The following is a 21771-nucleotide window of genomic DNA, read 5'->3' on the forward strand; positions in this document are numbered from 1 at the left end:
GAGACCAGGCAGGAGAACTGGCAGAACTTTCTCCCTGACCTGAGACCAGGCAGGAGAACTGGCAGAACTTTCTCCCTGACCTGAGACCAGGCAGGAGAACTGGCAGGACTTTCTCCCTGACCTGAGACCAGGCAGGGGAACTGGCAGGACTTTCTCCCTGACCTGAGACCAGGCAGGGGAACTGGCAGAACTTTCTCCCTGACCTGAGACCAGGCAGGAAAACTATGGCAGGACTTTCTCCGTGGTGCTCCGGGGAAGAAAGAATTCAAAAACAGGAAATGGGAGCTTGGGTGGAAGAGAGGAAATCCCAAACAGGGGAGGTGAATGTGGGTGTGTCTCTTCTTCTGCAAAGAGCTGTCAGGATTCAGGAACCCAAAGAAAAGGAGAAAGCACAAACAGTGGTTTTCTCCAACATGCACCTGCTCTGTCTACACACAGCAGCAAGGTAACCAGGCCAACCGTACACTGTGCAAATCTCAGTGTTCATTGAACTCAGAAAGGTTACATTTGTACACTCTGTGTATCGTATACAAATGGATACATTAACATGAGGATTGTATAGTGTCTCTATAATCAGGGTTCGCTTCTTCTTCTTCATTTATTTATTTTTAATCACTGGAGGTTTTACAGTAAAGTCCTCAGTGCTGATTTAACTTTAAGAGTGCAAAAATACCAGAATGGACCAGCAGGTCTATTTTTTACTGTGTAAAAACAGACCTGGTCCATTCTGGTATTTTTAGGCTTATACTAGTGAAAAATATAACCTCAATCGCAAGCTCCCCCTTTGTTTTAGTTGCAATATTATTCATCAATTTTCTCATATCTAAACGTGAATATTATTATCGGCACACGATGGATGCAGTAGCGCTGCAATTCACTACCTTAAAAGATTATTATTATTAGCTGATGATTGGCACATCATTTAACAATGGAGCCTCATTAGGCGCACTAATTGCAAGCTTATCTCCTCCTCACAGCCATTTGTATTGCACGACTAATTAAAAACCTATATATTTGAATGCTGTCTTTCTTGAAAGAAAACAACAATCCCCCAAACCAGGCTTGGGAAATAATACGGAGAAATGAGACAAACTTTTGCTCGACAATTATTGTTCAAGCTTAGACCTCAGCTGTATGTACTGTATGTACATCATGCAATTTCAATTTACTGGCTGAGCCCACACTGTTCCACACTGTTCAAAATTATTATTTATATATTTTTTCATTAACCCATTTTGGGCGGGAACCCCTTTTGGTGTTTATTAAACACTATGTTATAATTTAGCTATTGAAAAATAGCAGATCTACAAGCTCATAGCGCGCCACCGAGTGGCGCGCTATGAGCTTGTAGGTCTGCTATTTTTGAAAAATCGTGAAAATATTTATTTCAGAAAACTGGTTAAAACGTTTATTCCTGTTATAACATGACCAATATTGTAGGGATGTCCCCGATCATGTTTTTTTGGCTCCCATTCCGATCATTTGAAAATTACGTGATTGGCCCCCGATTTCCGATCACCCGATCCGACCGGGACAACCCCTACAATACTGGGTTGCCAGGTTGGAGAGTGGTCACTGTACGACATTCTACAATACTGGGATGCCAGGTTGGAGAGTGGTCACTGTACGGGACAACCCCTACAATACTGGGATGCCAGGTTGGAGAGTGGTCACTGTACGGGACAACCCCTACAATACTGGGATGCCAGGTTGAAGAGTGGTCACTGTACGGGACAACCCCTACAATACTGGGATGCCAGGTTGAAGAGTGGTCACTGTACGGGACAACCCCTACAATACTGGGATGCCAGGTTGGAGAGTGGTCACTGTACGACATTCTTTACTGGGATGCCAGGTTGAAGAGTGGTCACTGTATGACATTCTTTACTGGGATGCCAGGTTGAAGAGTGGTCACTGTACGACATTCTTTACTGGGATGCCAGGTTGAAGAGTGGTCACTGTACCACATTCTTTACTGGGATGCCAGGTTGAAGAGTGGTCACTGTACCACATTCTTTACTGGGATGCCAGGTTGGAGAGTGGTCACTGTACGACATTCTTTACTGGGATGCCAGGTTGAAGAGTGGTCACTGTACGACATTCTTTACTGGGATGCCAGGTTGAAGAGTGGTCACTGTATGCGTGCACAGTTTCACCGATGAGTTGCGGCATTTTGTACAAAACGGGCTACTCCTGAAAACTTTGGAAAACAATCTTAGCCGTGCAGTTAGAGGTAAAAACACTAATCGGCCAGTTATAGCGCCACCATGAGGCTGAGTTGTAAATGTTCACGTGGCATTTCTTCCTCTGCCTAGTGGGAATGTGCGTGCAAAATTTCTCGGAAATCACACAATGTGTTCATGATTTGCGGCATTTTGTTTGAAACGGAGCACTCCTGTGAACTTTGGGCGCCAATCTTAGCCAATCAGGATGGAGTCTGAAAAATCTGAAAGACCCGTTTTGTTGAATTAGGTGTACTGTGAAAAAAGCGGCCTCCTTGTGGCGCTATAACAGGCCAATGTGAAAACTTTGGGGCAGAGTATGGCTGCGATCAAGCCAACGGTGCCGTGCCGGGGATTAGCTGTCCACACACGGACGGACGGACACACGGACGGAGTGCAAAAACGTGATCGGGGACATCCCTACAATATTGGGCATGTTATAACAGGAAGACACGTTTTAACCCATTTAGGCCTGCCCTCAAAATTAAAAAAAAAAATCTTCTAAATCCTCCAGTTTTCTGAAATAAATGTTTTCACGATTTTTCAAAAATAGCAGACCTACAAGCTCGTAGCGCGCCACCGAGTGCCGCGCTATGAGCTTGTAGATCTGCTATTTTTCAATAGCTAAACTGTACCACATTCTTTACTGGGTTGCCAGGTTGAAGAGTGGTCACTGTACCACATTCTTTACTGGGATGCCAGGTTGGAGAGTGGTCACTGTACGACATTCTTTACTGGGTTGCCAGGTTGAAGAGTGGTCACTGTACCACATTCTTTACTGGGATGCCAGGTTGGAGAGTGGTCACTGTACGACATTCTTTACTGGGTTGCCAGGTTGAAGAGTGGTCACTGTACCACATTCTTTTCTCCCTGTACGTGTTCCTACATCAACCGTCGTCAACATAGCGGTCTGTCCCGCTGCAATGGACATTGACAGCCAGTTCAAATCAGCCAACAAGAGTTACAAAACAGAAGTTGTGCAATGGATATGACATGACATGACATGACATGACATGACTAAAAAAATAACTACGCAAAAAAACCCGTTCACAAATAAAACAATCATTTGTTACACAGATAACATGTGTGCTCTGGTGCTTTGCAGTCCTCTGAGCAAATCTCTGAAAACCTCAGAAAAGAATCATTCATTTTTCACCATGTTAATGATTTTTTTCATACTTACAGTTCTAGGAAACACAGAATGGGGGGACTTTTTTATTATGTCCACACAACAGCTCTAAGTTATATTAATGACATAGTAAAATGTTGAAATTGGGTGGTTTTCCCCTTTAATCATATCCTGGTTTCAGGCTGTGAAAGAAACAGCGTGTTGAGGGGATGGAAGGAACAGACTACAGTATGTTCTATATATATTTTCTATCTTGCGGAGACATTTTATGAAGATGTTGTCTACTAACTGCAGGACCGTTTGTTGTGTCAGAGTCTCTAGGATTAATGAAATCCCTTGTTGTGTCACTTTAAATATTTCTTAATTGCCTGTCATTAAAATTCCAACTGAAGAGTGGTGACTGGAGAACTGACTGGAGAGTGAGACATGACTGGAGAGAGTGAGACATGACTGGAGGGTGAGACGTGACATGACTGGAGGGTGAGACGTGACTGGAGGGTGAGACGTGACTGGAGGGTGAGACGTGACTGGAGGGTGAGACGTGACTGGAGAGTGAGACGTGACTGGAGAGAGTGAGACGTGACTGGAGAGAGATACATGACTGGAGGGTGAGACATGACTGGAGAGTGAGACATGACTTGAGAGTGAGACATGACTGGAGGGTGAGACGTGACTGGAGGGTGAGACGTGACTGGAGAGAGTGAGACGTGACTGGAGAGAGATACATGACTGGAGAGTGAGACGTGACTGGAGAGAGATACATGACTGGAGGGTGAGACATGACTGGAGAGAGTGAGACATGACTGGAGAGTGAGACATGACTGGAGAGTGAGACATGACTGGAGAGTGAGACGTGACTGGAGAGTGAGACGTGACTGGAGAGAGAGACGTGACTGGAGAGAGTGAGACGTGACTGGAGAGAGTGAGACATGACTGGAGAGTGAGAGACATGACTGGAGAGTGAGACATGACTGGAGAGAGTGAGACGTGACTGGAGAGAGTGAGACGTGACTGGAGAGTGAGACATGACTGGAGAGAGTGAGACATGACTGGAGAGAGTGAGACATGACTGGAGAGTGAGACATGACTGGAGAGAGTGAGACATGACTGGAGAGAGTGAGACATGACTGGAGAGAGTGAGACATGACTGGAGAGTGAGACAGGACTGGAGAGTGAGACAGGACTGGAGAGAGTGAGACAGGACTGGAGAGAGTGAGACATGGCTGGAGAGTGAGACATCTGGAGAGTGAGACACTACTGGAGGGTGAGACGTGACCGGAGAGTGTGAGACATGACCGGAGAGAGTGAGACATGACCGGAGAGAGTGAGACATGACCGGAGAGAGTGAGACATGACCGGAGAGAGTGAGACATGACTGGAGAGAGTGAGACATGCCTGGAGAGTGAGACAGGCAGGCAGTGTTTTCAGGAGTTCACTGATCTCATGTTGGTTGAAGCAGAACAGATAATGTGATGCAGTACATTGCACATGATGTGCGTTGGTGGATAACTTTCTAATTAATCAGTGGGTGCTGATGGCAGTGCCCTGTGATTAATATCCCATTGTAATAAATGTCCAAATGGAAGAGATATAGCAGCTCTCAAGTCCTCCCGACTAACTCCATGTATCTGCAGTATGAGGCCAATTGACCAGGGTGTTTCCATCGGAGTATTTCACTCGTTCACAGAACGTAATAATTGGAACTCGTAAGTCGTAAATTAATCAGAGAGGTAACGCAAAGTGTTTATTTAGCAAAGCAATTAACTGTAGCGTAATGAGTAGCATGCAGAACACATTTTAGACGTAATCATTTCACAAAGGTTCCCCATGGGAGACTGACTCGGCGTCTGAGCATGAGCATTCCTTTTATTTAGTCGTTAGGAAATGTGAAACATTCATCATCACCACTTGAAGGACCACTTAGTTAACAGTACGGTCGTCTCCACATCAATCCGGCATCGACACAATGCTCTCTCTCTCGTAAGCACGCCACTTAGGAAGAAGGCTTTCTTCGTTGCATCTCTATCTGAAATCCAAAAGCACAGTCATTGGCGTTGATGTGTCTAGTGTAGAGTACAGTCGTCTCCACATAAATCCAACATCGACACAATGCTCCCTCTCTCGCTCTCTCCCTCTCTCTCTCTCGTAAACGCACCACTTAGGAAGAAGGCTTTCTCGCTGCGTCTTTTATCTGACATTTACAAGCACTGTCGTTGGCCTTGATGTGTCTTATGTCTAGGTGTACCCATCGGGTTGCACACTAAATGGGTGTTTTACTGTCAGTTTCCTTAAAAGCTGTGTGTGCGCCCCTGTCTGTGTGACTGGAGAGACCCAAGATGAGTGGGCTAATGGGAACGTCTGCCTGCCTGCCTGGCAGCCCCGGAGCCATGATTAAGAGGTCGTGTTGTCGGCTATGTTTGCAGGAGCGTGAGCAGGGGCTCCACCATGGCACCATTTCACTCTTAACTGTGTGTCTTCCTGTATAACTTTTTGCCAGACAGACTTTGGCTGTTGTTGTTGCGTTTGATCTCTGTTCCCATCCCATCACGGAAAATATATTGCTGTTCATGACTCCTGTTCCCTATAGCTGTGTGTGTGTGTGTGTGTGTGTGTGTGTGTGTGTGTGTGTGTGTGTGTGTGTGTGTGTGTGTGTGTGTGTGTGTGTGTGTGTGTGTGTGTGTGTGTGTGTGTGTGTGTGTGTGTGTGTGTGTGTGTGTGTGTGTGTGTGTGTGTGTGTGTGTGTGTGTGTGTGTGTGTGTGTGTGTGTGTGTGTGTGTGTGTGTGTGAGAGAGAGGCAGGCAAGAAAAAAGGGAAGACCGACTGCCCACACGTTTCCTCAGCCTAGAGTAGGATGATAAATAAATGGAATGTGTTGCCGCTATCTTGACAGGAAACCACACAGACCGGGCGGGTAATGAAGTTTAATTGGGACACTGTGTACAAATGAGTCTTTGTCACATTGACATCAGAGAGCCCTCTTCTGTCAATACCAACTGTTTACTTTCTGCAGAAAAGGCTATTTCTTCTTCTTCCCCTGCCAAGGCCTGGCTGGTACTATGTGCACAACCTTCCTTTATGTTTTGCATTGTGCCGACTTCAATGCTTCACTTCCTCAGTACCCGCCGTCCCTGTCGGATCAAATAATATTATGACCTTCTCGAGAGAGATGATGCCTACTGTGGCAACGTCTGCTTCAGTTGGTTCCTGTGTATGCCGTACACGAGTGGTTCCCCAAAGTGGGGAACCACGTCCTTGAGGGAGTTCCAGGCGGTACCCACTAGCTAAATGATAGTTTGGACCCTTATGGGTCTGTAACTCTGAGAGTGTACAAATGGAACCAAATGCTATGCAGAGTTTGATGAGGTCTGGCCCTGCTTCCCTGTTTTTACTACCCAGTTTCGCACCAGTGAGGGGAGGGAGGGGCTAGCCCACACCGTGCCCCGCCGCGGTCAGCGCACACAGACGTCAAGGCAGACGGCTGTGGAACGTGAACTCGTGAAGCACGACGTGTTGAAAGAAACGACGCAAATAAAAACTTCGGCGAAAACCCCTAGCCCAACACGAGGATAAAGGAAACATTCAGTCCAAATGTCCAGTTTGCTAATTCACAACAACTACTACTACTACTTCAGTGATGAACTATTATAAACTTTCCCCCGACAGTAGCCTAAAACTATGCAGCGGCTAGACTAATTGGTCAATATAAGTAAAATAATATAGCCTTGCTTTCCATGGGAGTATCTTTTTATATTTTGTCCAAGAAGAATACAGGCAGTAGCATATTAAGTTATGTAATAACAGAAACATTATAGTGGCTATTGGCTATTATGGGGAATGTACACTTAACCCATTTAGGCCTGACGTCGAAATTTAAAAAATGTCTTCTAAATGCTCCAGTTTTCTGAAATACCTATAGGACCCCAAAAATTATATGTAATTGGCCTCCGACCCCCATCTGAAAATAATGTTGTTCCAGGGACCCCCCAGAAGCAAAGATTTGAGTTAAAAACGTTCGTTCTGAAAAAATATATATTCAAATTTGCGGCACATTTCCGCAATTTTTCAAAAATAGCAGACCTACAAGCTATGAGCTTGTAGATCTGCTATTTTTCAATAGCTAAATTATAACAATGTTTAAAACACCAAAAGGGGTTCCCGCCCAAAATGGGTTAACTCGTTTACCTCAGAGAATGTATTCATTCTGGATACAACCATAAATGTGATGATGTGACAGACACCTTGTGAGCTTATAGATCAGCTATTTCCGTTTTTATATTTCTTTCCATTTTTTTTTTTTTTTGTCCTACGACAAAGTATATATAAATAAATATAGGGCTTGAGAAGTTCATGTTTTGTTGCTTCATGTTGTTTTAGTTTTTCCTATGTGTGAATTGATTGGTGTGTGTGTGTGTGTGCATAATACCGTCTTGTGCACAGCGCTGTCCGTGTCATCTCTCATGTGCAGCCAGTCCAGACATTTTAATTAGTCCGACTGCTCTGGCCTCCCGTTAGTCAGTCGGTCTCGTTAGAGAGACCCACAGTCAGCTGTGTCTCCGTGTCGCCACGCTGCTGTGACCCTGATCATTACGGCTTTACTACCATACTAGCCCATTCTGACCTGAGATCAGGTTCTAAAAATGTCTTCTACATCCTGACCGTTTTCTGAAAAAGCTATGTTTCTGTGTCGGTCGTTCTTCGATTTTTCAAAAAATAGCAGACCTACAAGCTCATAGCGCGCCACTCGGTGGCGCGCTACGAGCTTTTAGGTCTGCTATTTTTCAATAGCTAAAGCATAACATAATGCTAACACCAAAAGGGGTTCCTGCCCAGAATGGGCTAGTGTTGTTTCCGTCGAGTAAAACTCCAAGACGAGAAATGTTCGTCGACTACCTTTTTCCACTGACGAAAACTACATGAAGACTAAAACTATGATGACTAAACTAAGACTAAATATACTGACTGAAGTAATTTTACACTTGGGTTGCATGCTGAAAATATTTTATTTTCTATTTTCAGCAAGTGAGAAAAAAACAGTCGTTACGACGGAATCAAGGCCTGCCAAACGTCATTTTAGTCGACTAAATCAACTGTAGATTTAGTCGACTAAAATCTTTTGACATTTAGTCGACTAAAACTAGACTAACACTAAAACATTCCAGGTGACTAAAATGTGACTGAAACTAAATGAAAAAACTATTCAAGAGAATTATGTTCTAAAACTAAAATCAAAATGTGCTGCCAAAAACAACACTGTACTGTAGCATACTGTATATCGAGCAGCGGTGCTTATACCGCTAAATGCATTTTTCCTTGCGCTCGCTGCCATTGGCTGACAATCCATCTTCAACATTTTGGTGACATCATTACTAAATTCACCGATCGCTGTCTGTCCTATTCCGGGTCACCAGAGAAATGCATGTTGGGGACGGCTTCCGGGTCACCAGAGAAATGCATGTTGGGGACGGCTTCCGGGTCACCAGAGAAATGCATGTTGGGGACGGCTTCCGGGTCACCAGAGAAATGCATGTTGGGGACGGCTTCCGGGTCACCAGAGAAATGCATGTTGGGGACGGCTTCCGGGTCACCAGTGAAATGCATGTTGGGACGGACACAGATTAATACTGGGACACACTTTTCCGCGTAACAGACCCACACAGGGAAATTCCGCGTAACAGACCCACACGGGGAAAACAACTCGGACGGGGGCATGTTAACGTGAACACATGCGCTGTTTCGACACCACACTGAACATCATTTGCTGTTCATATATTCAGAACGGGTATAAGGACTAGTAAATGTACTATTTTCTCTAAATGTCTTGTGTTTTCTTTTCTCAGGTGGTGTGGGCGGAACAACAGGTGGTGAAACAAAGGAAGAAGAGGGATATCTACACGACGGAGCCCGAAGACCCCAAGTTCCACGACCAGTGGTACCTGGTGAGTAGGCGGGAGGAGGCCGGGGGAGGGCACACCTGGTGCGGGGAGCATTGTTGGCTTGAAACAAAATGTGTGTGCGTTGGAGGGGGGGGGCAAAATGTGTGTGCGTTGGAGGGGGGGGGGGGGGGGGGGGGGGGGGTGGGTTACTGTGGTTCACAAGGTTTCATTGAGCTGTTCGTCTATTTGAAAAGGAAATAAATTACCCAGGAGCTCGTTCACCGTTACGCTGTTTGATTTGTCTGTCCTCTCAGAGTCAATATACAATTTAAATCCCGACTGTGATGTCTATAACACGTTCACAAAAGCACGGGGCATATATTCCATTCAGTGTGAGTCTGAAAAGCCTTGGTCCCGGCTGAGAGTATCATTTGCAGAACAAACACAAAGTAGAATGACTTTAGCTGTAGGATTGAGATAACACTTAATCCCTTTTGGTGTTTTAAAGCATTATGTAATGCTTTAGCTATTGAAAAATAGCAGATCTACAAGCTCGTAGCGCGCCACCGAGTGGCGCGCTACGAGCTTGTAGGTCTGCTATTTTTGAAAAATCGTGAAAATGTGGCACAAATCTTTGAATATATATTCTTTCAGAAGACTTTTTTTTTTTTTACGTCAGGCCTAAATGGGTTAAATACAAAACAGCCCATATACACACTGCAGCTTTTATATGTTTGAATGCACTGCTGGTTTATTGTACATCTCAGTACTCTACAACAATGATGAGCACACACACACACACACACACACACACACACACACACACACACACACACACACACACACACACACACACACACACATATGAATTCAAAGTAGGCATGTAACGATTCACTCAACTCACGATACGATTCGTATCACGATATGAGGTTCACGATACGATGTTTCACGATATTAAAAATATATATATTTTAAAGAAAAAATTCCGTTTTTTAAAGTTTATATAATTTATCTTCCCCCCTGAGATGTTTTATTTAACTACATTGCAAAAGAAGTAGCATTACTTTTGACGGTGCAGAAACATAATTGCCTTCCTTGATGAGTATCATCGACCATCATCACCTGGGCACAGTCACACACACAGCTCCCCTCTACAGTGCTCTACTACTGAAAGTAGTCATTTCATTTCTCTCCAAAAGCACTTGAATATGATGGAATATGACTAAAGCTCACATTTCACATCACACACTAGCCCCCCTAAAAAAAAATATTATATATATATATATATATATATATATATATATATATATATATATATATATATAATTTTTTTTTTTTTATTATTTTTTTTTTTGAAAATCGATTTTTTTATTTCAATGAATCGATTCGAATCGATTCATATCATCGGGATTAATATCGATATATACGATATATCGTTACATGCCTAATTCAAAGCGCTCTAGACGTCAGTTATTGATTGAATAAGTATTCAATCAATCAATGCACTTTGGGAATGTCAGTTGGTAAGTACAATTTATTTAACTTCCACCTTATTGTCATAAGTTACAACACACGTTTACAGGTGTAAGATTTTTCGTACTACTGTATATCCTGATTGGCTAAGATTGGCTTCCAAAGTTTTACAGGAGTACTCAGTTTTGAACAAAATCCCTCAAATCATGAACACGGTGTTCCGTGAAGTTTGCACGCCACATTCCCACTAGGGCAGAGGAAGAAATGCAACGTGGACATTTTCAAATCAGCCTCATGGTGGCGCTATAACAGGCCGATTTGTGTTTTTTACCAATAACTGTACCGATCAGTGTACAACTTTGTATGCACACTCCCTAGAGGCCAAGAAAAAACCTTTGGCCTGTATTTTTCACATCTGCCTTTTATAGCATCACCAGAAGTTTGACTTACTGTATATGTAATAACATTTTTTATATTACTCTTACTTTGTCCAAATTTCACGCAAATACAGTAGGTACAACACATGATCTCTATAGTCATGTAAACAAGACGTATCCATCCGATTGGTCATTGCAATGTTCACAATTCGCCATTCGTGGGCGGATTCTGAACATTGCTGGCCCACAATAACCTAGCCCAATTTGGGCGGGAACCCCTTTTGGTGTTAGCATTATGTTATGCTTTAGCTATTGAAAAATCGAAGAACGACTGACATAGAAACATAGCTTTTTCAGAAAACTGTCAGGATGTAGAAGACATTTTTAGAATCTGATCTCAGGTCAAAATGGGCTAGAGTAGCTGACCTGGCAGAGAGACCTGGGCAAGGTTTGTCTCCCAGTGCAGACGAAGACTGATTAGAATGCGTATTGTGTAAAATCTAGACGTGTTGAGAGAGGTCGATTGGTTGGTGCATGGGGGTAGTTGATACAGATAGAATCAATCTGCACTTTGTCACTGTCTTTAATAAATGACTAAACTTCAGATCACAGTGTAAGATCACAAAGCTGTAAATTCACTTATAACCTCAAAATTGGGGCTTTCCCTTAACCCATTTAGAAGATTAAAAAAAAAAAATTAGGTCAGGACCTAATTTTGTTTTTTTTAAATCTTCTAAATCCTCCAATTTTCTGAAATACATATTTTCACGATTTTTCAAAAATAGCAGACCTACAAGCTCGTAGCGCGCCACTCGGTGGCGCGCTATGAGCTTGTAGATCTGCTATTTTTCAATAGCTAAATTATAACAGTGTTTAAAACACCAAAAGGGGTTCCCACCCAAAATGGGTTAACACTTTGACTACTGAACCCGAGTTTACTCGAGTTAATCAACTGTAGAACACTTTCCCTCCCGTCGTTCGCGAGTAGCCCGAGTTATGTTTTCATTGTTTAATCTGCGTTTTTTAATAGGTTTTAAATCATACGGGAATTCCACCGGACAAAGTGGGATATAGGTGACGCGTTTTGATGACGTCGTCGCAAAAAGGTCCGTCACTCTGCCGTGCAAAGGGTTCTGGGAAATTGAGTCCCTATTCATTACAATGGAGGGGGTGGGGCGGAGCGGCGCTGTATTGTTGTGGTCGGCACTTTGGAATAATTTTGAATGCTACAACTAGGAAGCGATGACACAGTTTTAACCCATTCTGGGCGGGAACCCCTTTTGGTGTTTTACCCCCTCAGGCCAGCCCGGGAACACATTTTGGGGTTCTGTACAGTATGTACAGTATTCAAAAATGTAAAAAAATTTGATGCTGCTATATAAATATTTGTAGTTTTTCAGAAAACTTATAGGTCAGGATATAGAGGCTGTTTTTAGAATCGGCCTCAGGCCTAAATGGGTAGTGGATTTTCATGACGAGCAACTCGGCGGTCGGCACAGTGGCTCTTCAAAGGTAACTTAAAACGCGGCAGTGAAAACGGAAACACCATTGTTTAATCCCGGCATTAAAACTGTTAATGCTGTAAGGTAGGCATGTAACGATACACTCAACTCACGATACGATACGTATCACGATATGAGGTTCACGATACGATTTTTCACGATATTTTCAACACAATTATTTTCCAGACAAATGAAAAATCTTCTTTTTTTTTTTAATGATTTATCTTCCCCCCCAAGCTTTTTTCACATTTTTGATTTAACTACATTGCAAAAGTAGCATTACTTTTCATGTCAAATTACTTAATTTCTGTGCAACAACTGTAAACATGCTTTCATGTTTAAACCTAGCTCGAGTTAACATTTCTTCTTTTCTTTGATGGCATCTTAGGATAGATTTGACAGTAGACCTATTTGACAGTGCAGAAACATAATTGCCTTCCTTGATGTATTAATGAGCATCAATAATCACCTGTGTCAGACACATACAGCTCCCCTCTGCAGGCCTCTACTACTGAAAGTGACTGCATGGAGTCTGTCTCATTTCTCTCCAAAAGCACGTGAATATGATGGAATATGATTACAGCTCACATTTCATATCACACTAGCCCCCCCTAAAAAAAAGAAGAAATCGATACATATCGTCAGGATATAATATCGATATACGATATATCGTTACATGCCTACTGTAAGGATATTCAGCTCTAAAGTGACTATAGGAAGTGAAAAAGCATTTCATGAGCATATATATCAGAATGAAACATCTTTCTCTCTGTGACCCATCATCACCCTGTCACTGCTTCAAGTTCAAACACCCTTTCTGGTTCTCAAGGATCATATCAGAACATGGCTTTTGGCAGTGATGGATATCTTTTCCTTAGAAATTCAATAGAAACGACACCGCCTTACAGTAGGTGTACCAGTAAAAATGGACTGCTAGTTTTTTAAATCGAAGGGGAGAGGAAAATAGAGGGTATTTCAGAGAAATTATCTTCAGTTGAGGAGGGTGTCATTCGAAAAAGAATGGATTTGAAACGTATGACATGCGTGGTGTTTTGCCAAAGGTCAAATGAAATGTCAAGTGAACATCAAAGTGCCTGCAGAGTGATTACTGCTATCACCAAATTTGCTGGTGCTTTGCTGACAGAGCCTCTTGTGGGAGCGACTGCTGTTAACTCTGATAAAAGATACAACCTTAGGGGACTGTGTCTCTTAACCCATTTTGGGCGGGATCCCCTTTTGGTGTTTTAACTATTGAAAAACAGCAGATCTACAAGCTCATAGTGCGGCACCGAGTGCCGCGCTATGAACTTGTAGGTCTGCTATTTTTGAAAAATCGTGAAAATGTGCCTCAAATTTTTTAAATTTCGACGTCAGGCCTAAACGGGTTAATACTGAATGAAGAGGCTGCTTTTTCAACATGCGGCAAAACCTTCCCTTTTTCCCGCAGAGGGGAAAGTTTCTGATTTCTTCTGAAAGTTTGCAAATCCAACACTTTGTTCCTGGAAGCATTAACACCACCAAAGCCTACTGTCCATCTGTCTAGAATGGTTAGAGAAACATGTCGCAGTTGGTGTTTTGTTGCTTGCCAAAGCTCATGAATACCTCCTCCTCCTCCCAGATGATATAATTCCTGCCATCCGTGCTTTTCTGTGTCCACAGTATAATGCAAACCACCGTGATCTGAATGCCAAGGGTGCCTGGGAGTTGGGCTACACGGGCAAAGGGGTCGTGGTGTCCATCTTGGATGATGGCATAGAGAAGAACCATCCTGACCTGAGTCAGAACTATGTGAGTATCACTTCCATGTTCTCTGGAACTAGAGGGAGCGTAAATAATGATCTGGTGCCACCCATTTTCAGAACAAATATGGGTAAATTCACATTTCACAGCACTGCCACTCAAGTGTGGAATGCCCCGCCCCCTTCCCTCAAAACAAGCAGATCACTGGTTTCCTTTAAAAAGGGTCTGAAAACTCACCTGTCACTGTCATCAGGTCAAAGGGAGAGAAGGTGATTGGCTCCCCCCTCCCCCCTTTATGTTTATTAATGTATTTATATTCCAACCTGTACATGTAGATTTAATGTGTTTGAGAAACGTATTGTTTGTTGTCACTGTTGTGAATGAATGCATGGGACCCGAATGGAAACAAGACCGCAAGGTCTTTATTCGCTGCTGTCCTTTTGGACCAATGCTGTGCTTGACTGTACCCTGTACTGTTTGCATTTTTTGTGTCTAATAAAATTATCAATCAATCAATCAAAAAAACAATGCTTATCAAAGTGGGGTCTGGGGGACCGGTATCTTATGAGGAGGTTCCAGGGGGTTCCCAGCAAAAATTATTGATAGTTGTTTTTTTTCTCAATATGTTTATTGTTTTTTTAGTTTTTCATACATCTACACAACATGGTGATGCTGAAATATAGGAGTGGAGAGGATCAATACAGCAGACCAAGAGACAAAAACAAAAGACAAAACAAAATGACAACAACAAAAACAAAACATTTAGCAGAAGTCGGTATATAAACAGATAAATGAGAGTATAGGTCCTCACAGGTTACGCCGGGGCTCCACCGGGCGCGTCAGCGTCGCGTCTCCATCACCGTCAGGGAATGTTCCCTTTTTAATCAATGAAGGGTGGCTCCACTGCCCGCGTTGCGTGACATTAACGCGTGCATTAAAATTGAACCGGTGCGTTTTTTGGCGCACGCTTTTGGAGCCCTGGCGTTAGATGCATCAGTGTCCGAGAGAGTCCATAAGATCACTACAGTGTTATGAGGCATTTCCATTATCATTACGAAGCATATTCAACACATCAACATTCGTTAAGAGTTGGGTGAAGGGTCCCCAGACTTCATCATACATTACACTTTTTTTCTTCAAAATATAAATTATCCTTTCCATCACTTCCAACAGTGACAAATGATTGATAGTTGGGAACCAAATGCACCCTTAGATGTCTGTAACTCAGAGTCATGGGGATTCGTGGCCCAAATGCATACCAAACTGGTGGTCCTTGAAATAAAAACAAATCACACCCGTGTGAAGTAAGTGGTGCAACTCTGTGTGGTGGTCCCCGGGGGGTCCCCTGGGGGTCCCCGGGGGCACATCCAGACCCTCAGGAACTCGCCCAGGGTGACGGGCCGGGTTCAGGCGAGCCGCCCCGCGTCCGAAACGGTTGAGAAATGACAGTTACCATGTGGGGGTCCCCAGGGGGTCCCTGTACTGTACTGTACTGTACTGTACTGTACTGTACTGTACTGTACTGTACTGTACTGTACTGTACTGTACTGTACTGATACACCTGAAATCATCATATACAGTTCATATGTATGTGTGTGTTAGGCTGCACAACAGTGACACTTAATTGGTTTTGAAAACCAACCAAATGCAATTTCCGTGCTCAGACACAGGTAGCCAGCCAGCCAGCCAGGCACACACTTAAGGAAGTGTTTGCACCACTTAAAAACTCTGAGAACCACTACTGTAGAATGTAGATGGTTTCAGTGGAATGTTGTTGATTCTTTGCCAGGTATAACAGCTGCGACTACAGTGGACTTCCTCTGTTCTTTTTGCCTTGCATTACGTGCTATGTGTATTATAACACCACAATGTCCTCCTCTATTATTACCAATAATATGTCATTAGTCCCACGCAGGTAGGGCATTAACTTTCTTCAGGCATGGGAGAAATATAATGACAACCTATATTATCCTGGTATCAACTGACATAACGGATATAACCTAGTCTCGCGTTGTCAGACGAACAGAGATATCTTCGCCTACTGATATGTCTGGTGACATCTGTATTTAGTTAATGGGCTAAAACTACCGTCCTAAAGTCGGCTCTTCGATGCTACTGACATTTTTTGTCATGCCGAAATCATTTCGGCACTACAGCGCCGAAACAGCGGTAAAATAGGAGTATGAATCGTCCCCTGAGTCAATGTTAGCCTGTTTGAAATAAAAACATTATTGTCATTGAACAACATGTGACGTTTTCTCCTTGTTTGGCTTATACTTCGTCTTACTTCTTCAATCCTCCAGGACCCAGAAGCCAGCTATGATGTGAACGATGGGGACCCAGACCCCCAGCCACGATACACACAGCTCAATGACAACAGGTACAAAACTGATGGAATGTCTAGGTTAGCGATGTCGGCAGTGCATCGGTCACACAACACGTCACATGCCAAAATCCAAACTGAGTTTGATGTGAGTGGAAAAACTGAAAACAGCACTATACTGTTTAGGTCATGGAACAATGTGTCACTGTCAGTGGTGGGAAAAGTACTCAATTGTTTTACCTAAGTAAAAGTACCAATACTGCAATTTAGAACTACAAGTAAAAGTACGGAATTGAAAATGTACTTGAGTAAAAGTACAAAAGTATCGGCATCAAAATGTACTTAAAGTACTGAAAGTAAAAGTATTCATAAATTTCATATTGCAGAATGTCCCATTTCACAAGTTCAAAATGTGTAGAAAATCTATTGAAAATAGCCGATCTACAAGCTCTCAATGCGTCGCGTTGCGACACATTGTAAGCTTGTAGATCGGCTATTTTCAAATGGAATATATAATAATGTATAGGGTTGAAGTGGTTAATGTATGTTTTCTAAGCAAAATGTAAATCGCCAAAGTAACTAGTAACCAAAGTTTTCAAATAATTGTAGTGAAGTAAAAGTACAAATTTTGGCTCCGAGATGAAGTGGAGTAGAAGTAAAAGTACTGGAAATTGGAAATACTCAAGTAAAGTACAAATACCTCAAAATTGTACTCAAGTACAGTACTTAAGTACAAGTACTTAGTTACTTTCCACCACTGATCACTGTAATGCACTTGGTCGCACGTTTGAGCAGGCGCCAGGCAGATGTACTTATAATACCTAATAATTGTCTTTATAGGTCAAAAATGAACAATTTAGCACTATCTTGAACTTAACCCCCAGATCTATTGTTTCTGTCTCTTAAATCACCTAAGCTGGCACCAGAGCACTTCTTATTATTATAGCCTAGGTTTAGTAGAACAAATCCGCTGGTGTTTGTGAAGAAAGGCAGCTTATTTTTTCTCTCTACTGTAGGAGTTGTTTACTACGCCTGTGATATACTATTCCCTCGCAACGAGAGGTAGTGAATTAAGGTCATCAGTATTAATGAAACGGGGGCAAATCTTCTGGCACTCGTCGTCGCGGAGAAGCTATTGCTCTTCATTGTCTCCACCAGGCCGAAGGCATGGTGAGAGAGTATGTTTTGCACTCCGTCCGTGTGTGTGTGTGTCCGTCCGTCCGTGTGTGTGTCCGTCCGTGTGTCCTTCCGTCCGTCCGTTACCAGCTAATCTCCGGCACCGTTAACCCGGTCGATGCCAAACTTTGCACACACACTCCCTGGATGCCAACGATGAACCTCTGCCCCGCATTTTCCAGAACGGCCTGTTATAGCGCCACCATGAGGCAGCTTTTCACATTTGTTACCTAAAACTGCACCGATCTGCGTGAAACGTTGCATGCACACTCCCTAGAGGCCAAGGACAAACCTTTGACCTGCATTTTCCGCATCTGCCTTTTATAGCGCCACCAGGAGGCTGACTTTTGGAAAACACATTTTTGGATATTACTCCTCCAGATTCTGTCCAAAAATCTCACAAATCGTTACACAGTATCTCTATGGTCATGTGCTCAAGTCGGATCTGTCCGATATTTCATATTCCACCCTAATTGGCTATAATTGCCTTTCACAGTTTGCAAGATTGCCCCGTTTTGAACAAAAGCCTCAAATCATGAACACAGCATGCAATTTACGTGAAATCTTTCACACATTTTCTTACTAGGCTGAGGAATATATCACACCCTTTTCACATTGGCCTGTTATAGCGCCACCAACAGGTTGATTTTTGCAAAACAGGTTGATTGGAACAAAATGCCTCAAATCATCCAATTGCCATACAAGGCAAACATGTTTATATTACTACTAAACATTTTGCCAAACATCTCACACAGTCCTATCCTCCTGGTGGAGACCTGTGCCCAGAAGGGCACTTTTTCTAGTTCCCACTGAAATTCCTCCCCTCTGACTTGAATTTGTGATTTTATGTAATCTGCTGTTTAAGAGGAATTGGCCAGGCAGCCCTCTCTCTCTTGAGGCTCACCATGATGGCTGATGACAGGCAGGCAGTTGAAGGTTATAGTTAGGGACTGGTCGTGTAACAGGCAAGCATGTTACGTGGAAGCCAGGAATGAAGCCAGAGCTGCAGATGACTCATGTCAACAGTAGCTGTGCTAATACACTATCTGCCCTTCCCCCCTGAGGGGTCATCCCTATGTTCCCCAGGTTCTATGTTCCCCAGTGTTGTAATCTAAGTACTGGACCCTCGTCTGGGTTGACAGACAGGTAGTGTGTGCAGGCTGGGTGGTGTGTGACAATCCAGTTGAAGTATTCCTTTGGTACGGCGACTGCGGCGGCGGCCGGCGGGTACCCGGGAGAACAAATTAACGGACACGAGACAGTATCACGCTAAGGTTCACAAAGTTTATTACACAAACAGGAAACATATATAGTGCTGGATCATAATGACGTGACAATAAGATATGAGACAGAAGAACGTGCCTACTGCAGCAAGGCTGACCTTGCTGCCGCCTAGATGTCTCTATCTATAAAGTATGCTACAGTACAGGCAGTACACAATACATATCAAGTACACTGTATCTCAAGTTCAAGTACATATACTAAGATGTACTGTGCATGGGCTAATATCATAACACCCAGGTTCTATAAAAATTATATGTAATATGCCGCCGACCCCCATCTGAAAATATGTTGTTCCAGGGACACCCCAGAAGCAAAGATTTGAGTTTAAAACTGAAACTCTGAAAGAATATATATTCAAAGATTTGAGGCACATTTTCATGATTTTTCAAAAATAGCAGACCTACAAGTTCATAGCGCGGCACTCGGTGGCGCGCTATGAACTTGTAGATCTGCTATTTTTGAATAGCTAAAGTATAACATAATGCTTAAAACACCGAAAGGGGTTCCGGCCCAAAATGGGTTAAGGACTTCAGTGTTTTTTACTATACAATTGTATGTATAAGTACAGAACAAAGAATGTTTGTTTTTGCCATCTTTGTTGAAAAGTCTGAGCAATTATGTTTTATTTTATTTTATGCCAGTGTTAATTTTTAGTTGGCTAAGACTAGATAGTTTAAGTAGCCTAGGCAGGCCTAAAGTTCAATGGATTGTTCAAAGACGGAGCTTAAATCAGAATTTGCTACTAAAACTAACACTATGACCAAAAATACTTTTAGTCTTACTAGAGTTACAAAAATTACTAGGTTAGGTTTCTGGTTTAGGTTTATTCTGGGAACAAAGAACCTTTTTTGCATGGTGGGGAACATAGAACCTAGGGAACATATAGGTAGTTTAGGTACGCTCCCCTGACACACCGTGCAGCAAAATATGTGTAAATACCCATTGTGCGGGTTCAGTAAACTGGAGCTATAAACCACATTAACCCTGACTTACCTATTTTGGGTACATTTTTTAAAGCTTTTAAAAATATATATTCAAATCGCAGCTAATCTCAGTAGCTCACGCCGGCTTTTGTGCGCTATATTTATCATATCATGACGACATCATTCAACAGGGAAATATCAGCATATTAAACACATCGTTAATCTCCGGTTGCTATTACTTCTGTGCATCTTTGCATGTTTTCTAACGGTGTCAAGTTAGAATAAGAGGCCGTGGTGATTGATTGACAGAAGTCACCTTCAGTAGACAGCCATTCATTCATAATTCATAAACTATTTGTTCTCTCTGGGGGGCTATTTATTTCTCCATTAACGTGCATAATTTCATGAATGACTGTCTTAATTAGAAAGAACGGCAGAAAAATGCGAATAGGCAGCAAAGGACATGATGTGGGTCCGTTCAAGAAAAAACTGGAGACCCATAATGGAAGATGGCTTCATGTTGATGTTTACTTCACATTTGCTTTCGTCCACCTTTCTTTCACAATCTCAGCCCAAACCGGCCCTTATCTCTTGCCACACAGCTCTCTGTGGCTTCCCTGTGTCGTGCGTGCGTGCGTGCGTGCGTGCGTGATGATTGATTGGTGTGGATGCATGTGTAAACACCCTGTGGGCAGGCAGGGAGCTGCATAAGGTTGTGCTAGCTAGACTGTATAAAAGGCCTGTTCCCTGCAGAGAAGTCCACCTCTGTTCACCTCCATATAGAGCTGCCTTTCTTCCTTTAGTATACAGGCAGGCAGTGAGGATGGCTCTGCTAGCAATGTGTCCATTCAGCCCTTGTGTTTGCCCAAGTCAACATGATCTAGCCATTTCTTCTCTCCAGGGTTTCCCCCGTGACTCACATCAAGATGTTCTCCTCCAAGTTCACTAGTTGTGCCCAAACTTGGGGGAGGAAATGGGGAGGGGACATTCTCTGAAACGCTTGCCTCACTCTCAAGGGGTTAGGAAAGTAAACATTCTCTGCACCGTCCTGATTTAATGGAGAGGTTGGCGAGCCTGTACCAAAACAAAAACTTATCAGGAACACTTAAGCCACAGAGTAATATACAATAAATGTAGGAATATCAACCCATTTAGGCCTGACGTCGGAATACAAAAAAAACGTTCGCTCTGAAAGAATATATATTCAAAGGTTTGTGCCGCATTTTCACGATTTTTCCAAAATAGCAGACCTACAAGCTCGTAGCGCGCCACTCGGTGGCGCGCTATGAGCTTGTAGATCTGCTTTTTTTCAATAGCTAAAGCATAACATAATGCTAACACCAAAAGGGGTTCCCGCCCAAAATGGGTTAACATGTGCAATTGTTGTAAAATTACGGTATATAGATATTACATGCAGTTATGCATCCATCATTCACTCATTATATGTACATTCACACAGCATGACCCGCTGTATGTCTCATGCTGCCGAGCGAGGCAGACGCTCGTAAATAAGTTATGACCCCTAATGAATGTACACGCGTGTTTTGTAACGCACACGTCTCTACACAACACTTTGGCAATAAATGTGTCGAGTATAGCATCATTACCAGTGTCTGCAGGGAGGTTGACTCATCTGTTCGACCGCAGGAGATTTCCCAGAAACTCGGGAACGTTTCTCCCCGTTTCACCCTCTATATTCATTTCAGGAGCATACTGTAGCTTTTTGGGGGGGAAAACTATAGTTCCTGC

The 21771-nt window shown here is 43.0% G+C and overlaps 1 protein-coding gene across 1 annotated transcript in view; it reads left to right on the top strand.

Moving 5' to 3' along the window:
- Positions 1-21771, top strand: part of furina (furin (paired basic amino acid cleaving enzyme) a) — a 132844-nt gene that overhangs the window by 56724 nt on the left and 54349 nt on the right. Inside the window, 3 exon segments of the mRNA XM_079497965.1 lie at positions 9189-9287; positions 14236-14364; positions 16620-16696. Of these exon segments, the coding sequence (XP_079354091.1) occupies positions 9189-9287; positions 14236-14364; positions 16620-16696 (305 nt within the window).

Source organism: Electrona antarctica (genome assembly GCF_951216825.1).
Source record: "Electrona antarctica genome assembly, chromosome: 3".
Lineage (NCBI taxonomy): Eukaryota > Metazoa > Chordata > Actinopteri > Myctophiformes > Myctophidae > Electrona > Electrona antarctica.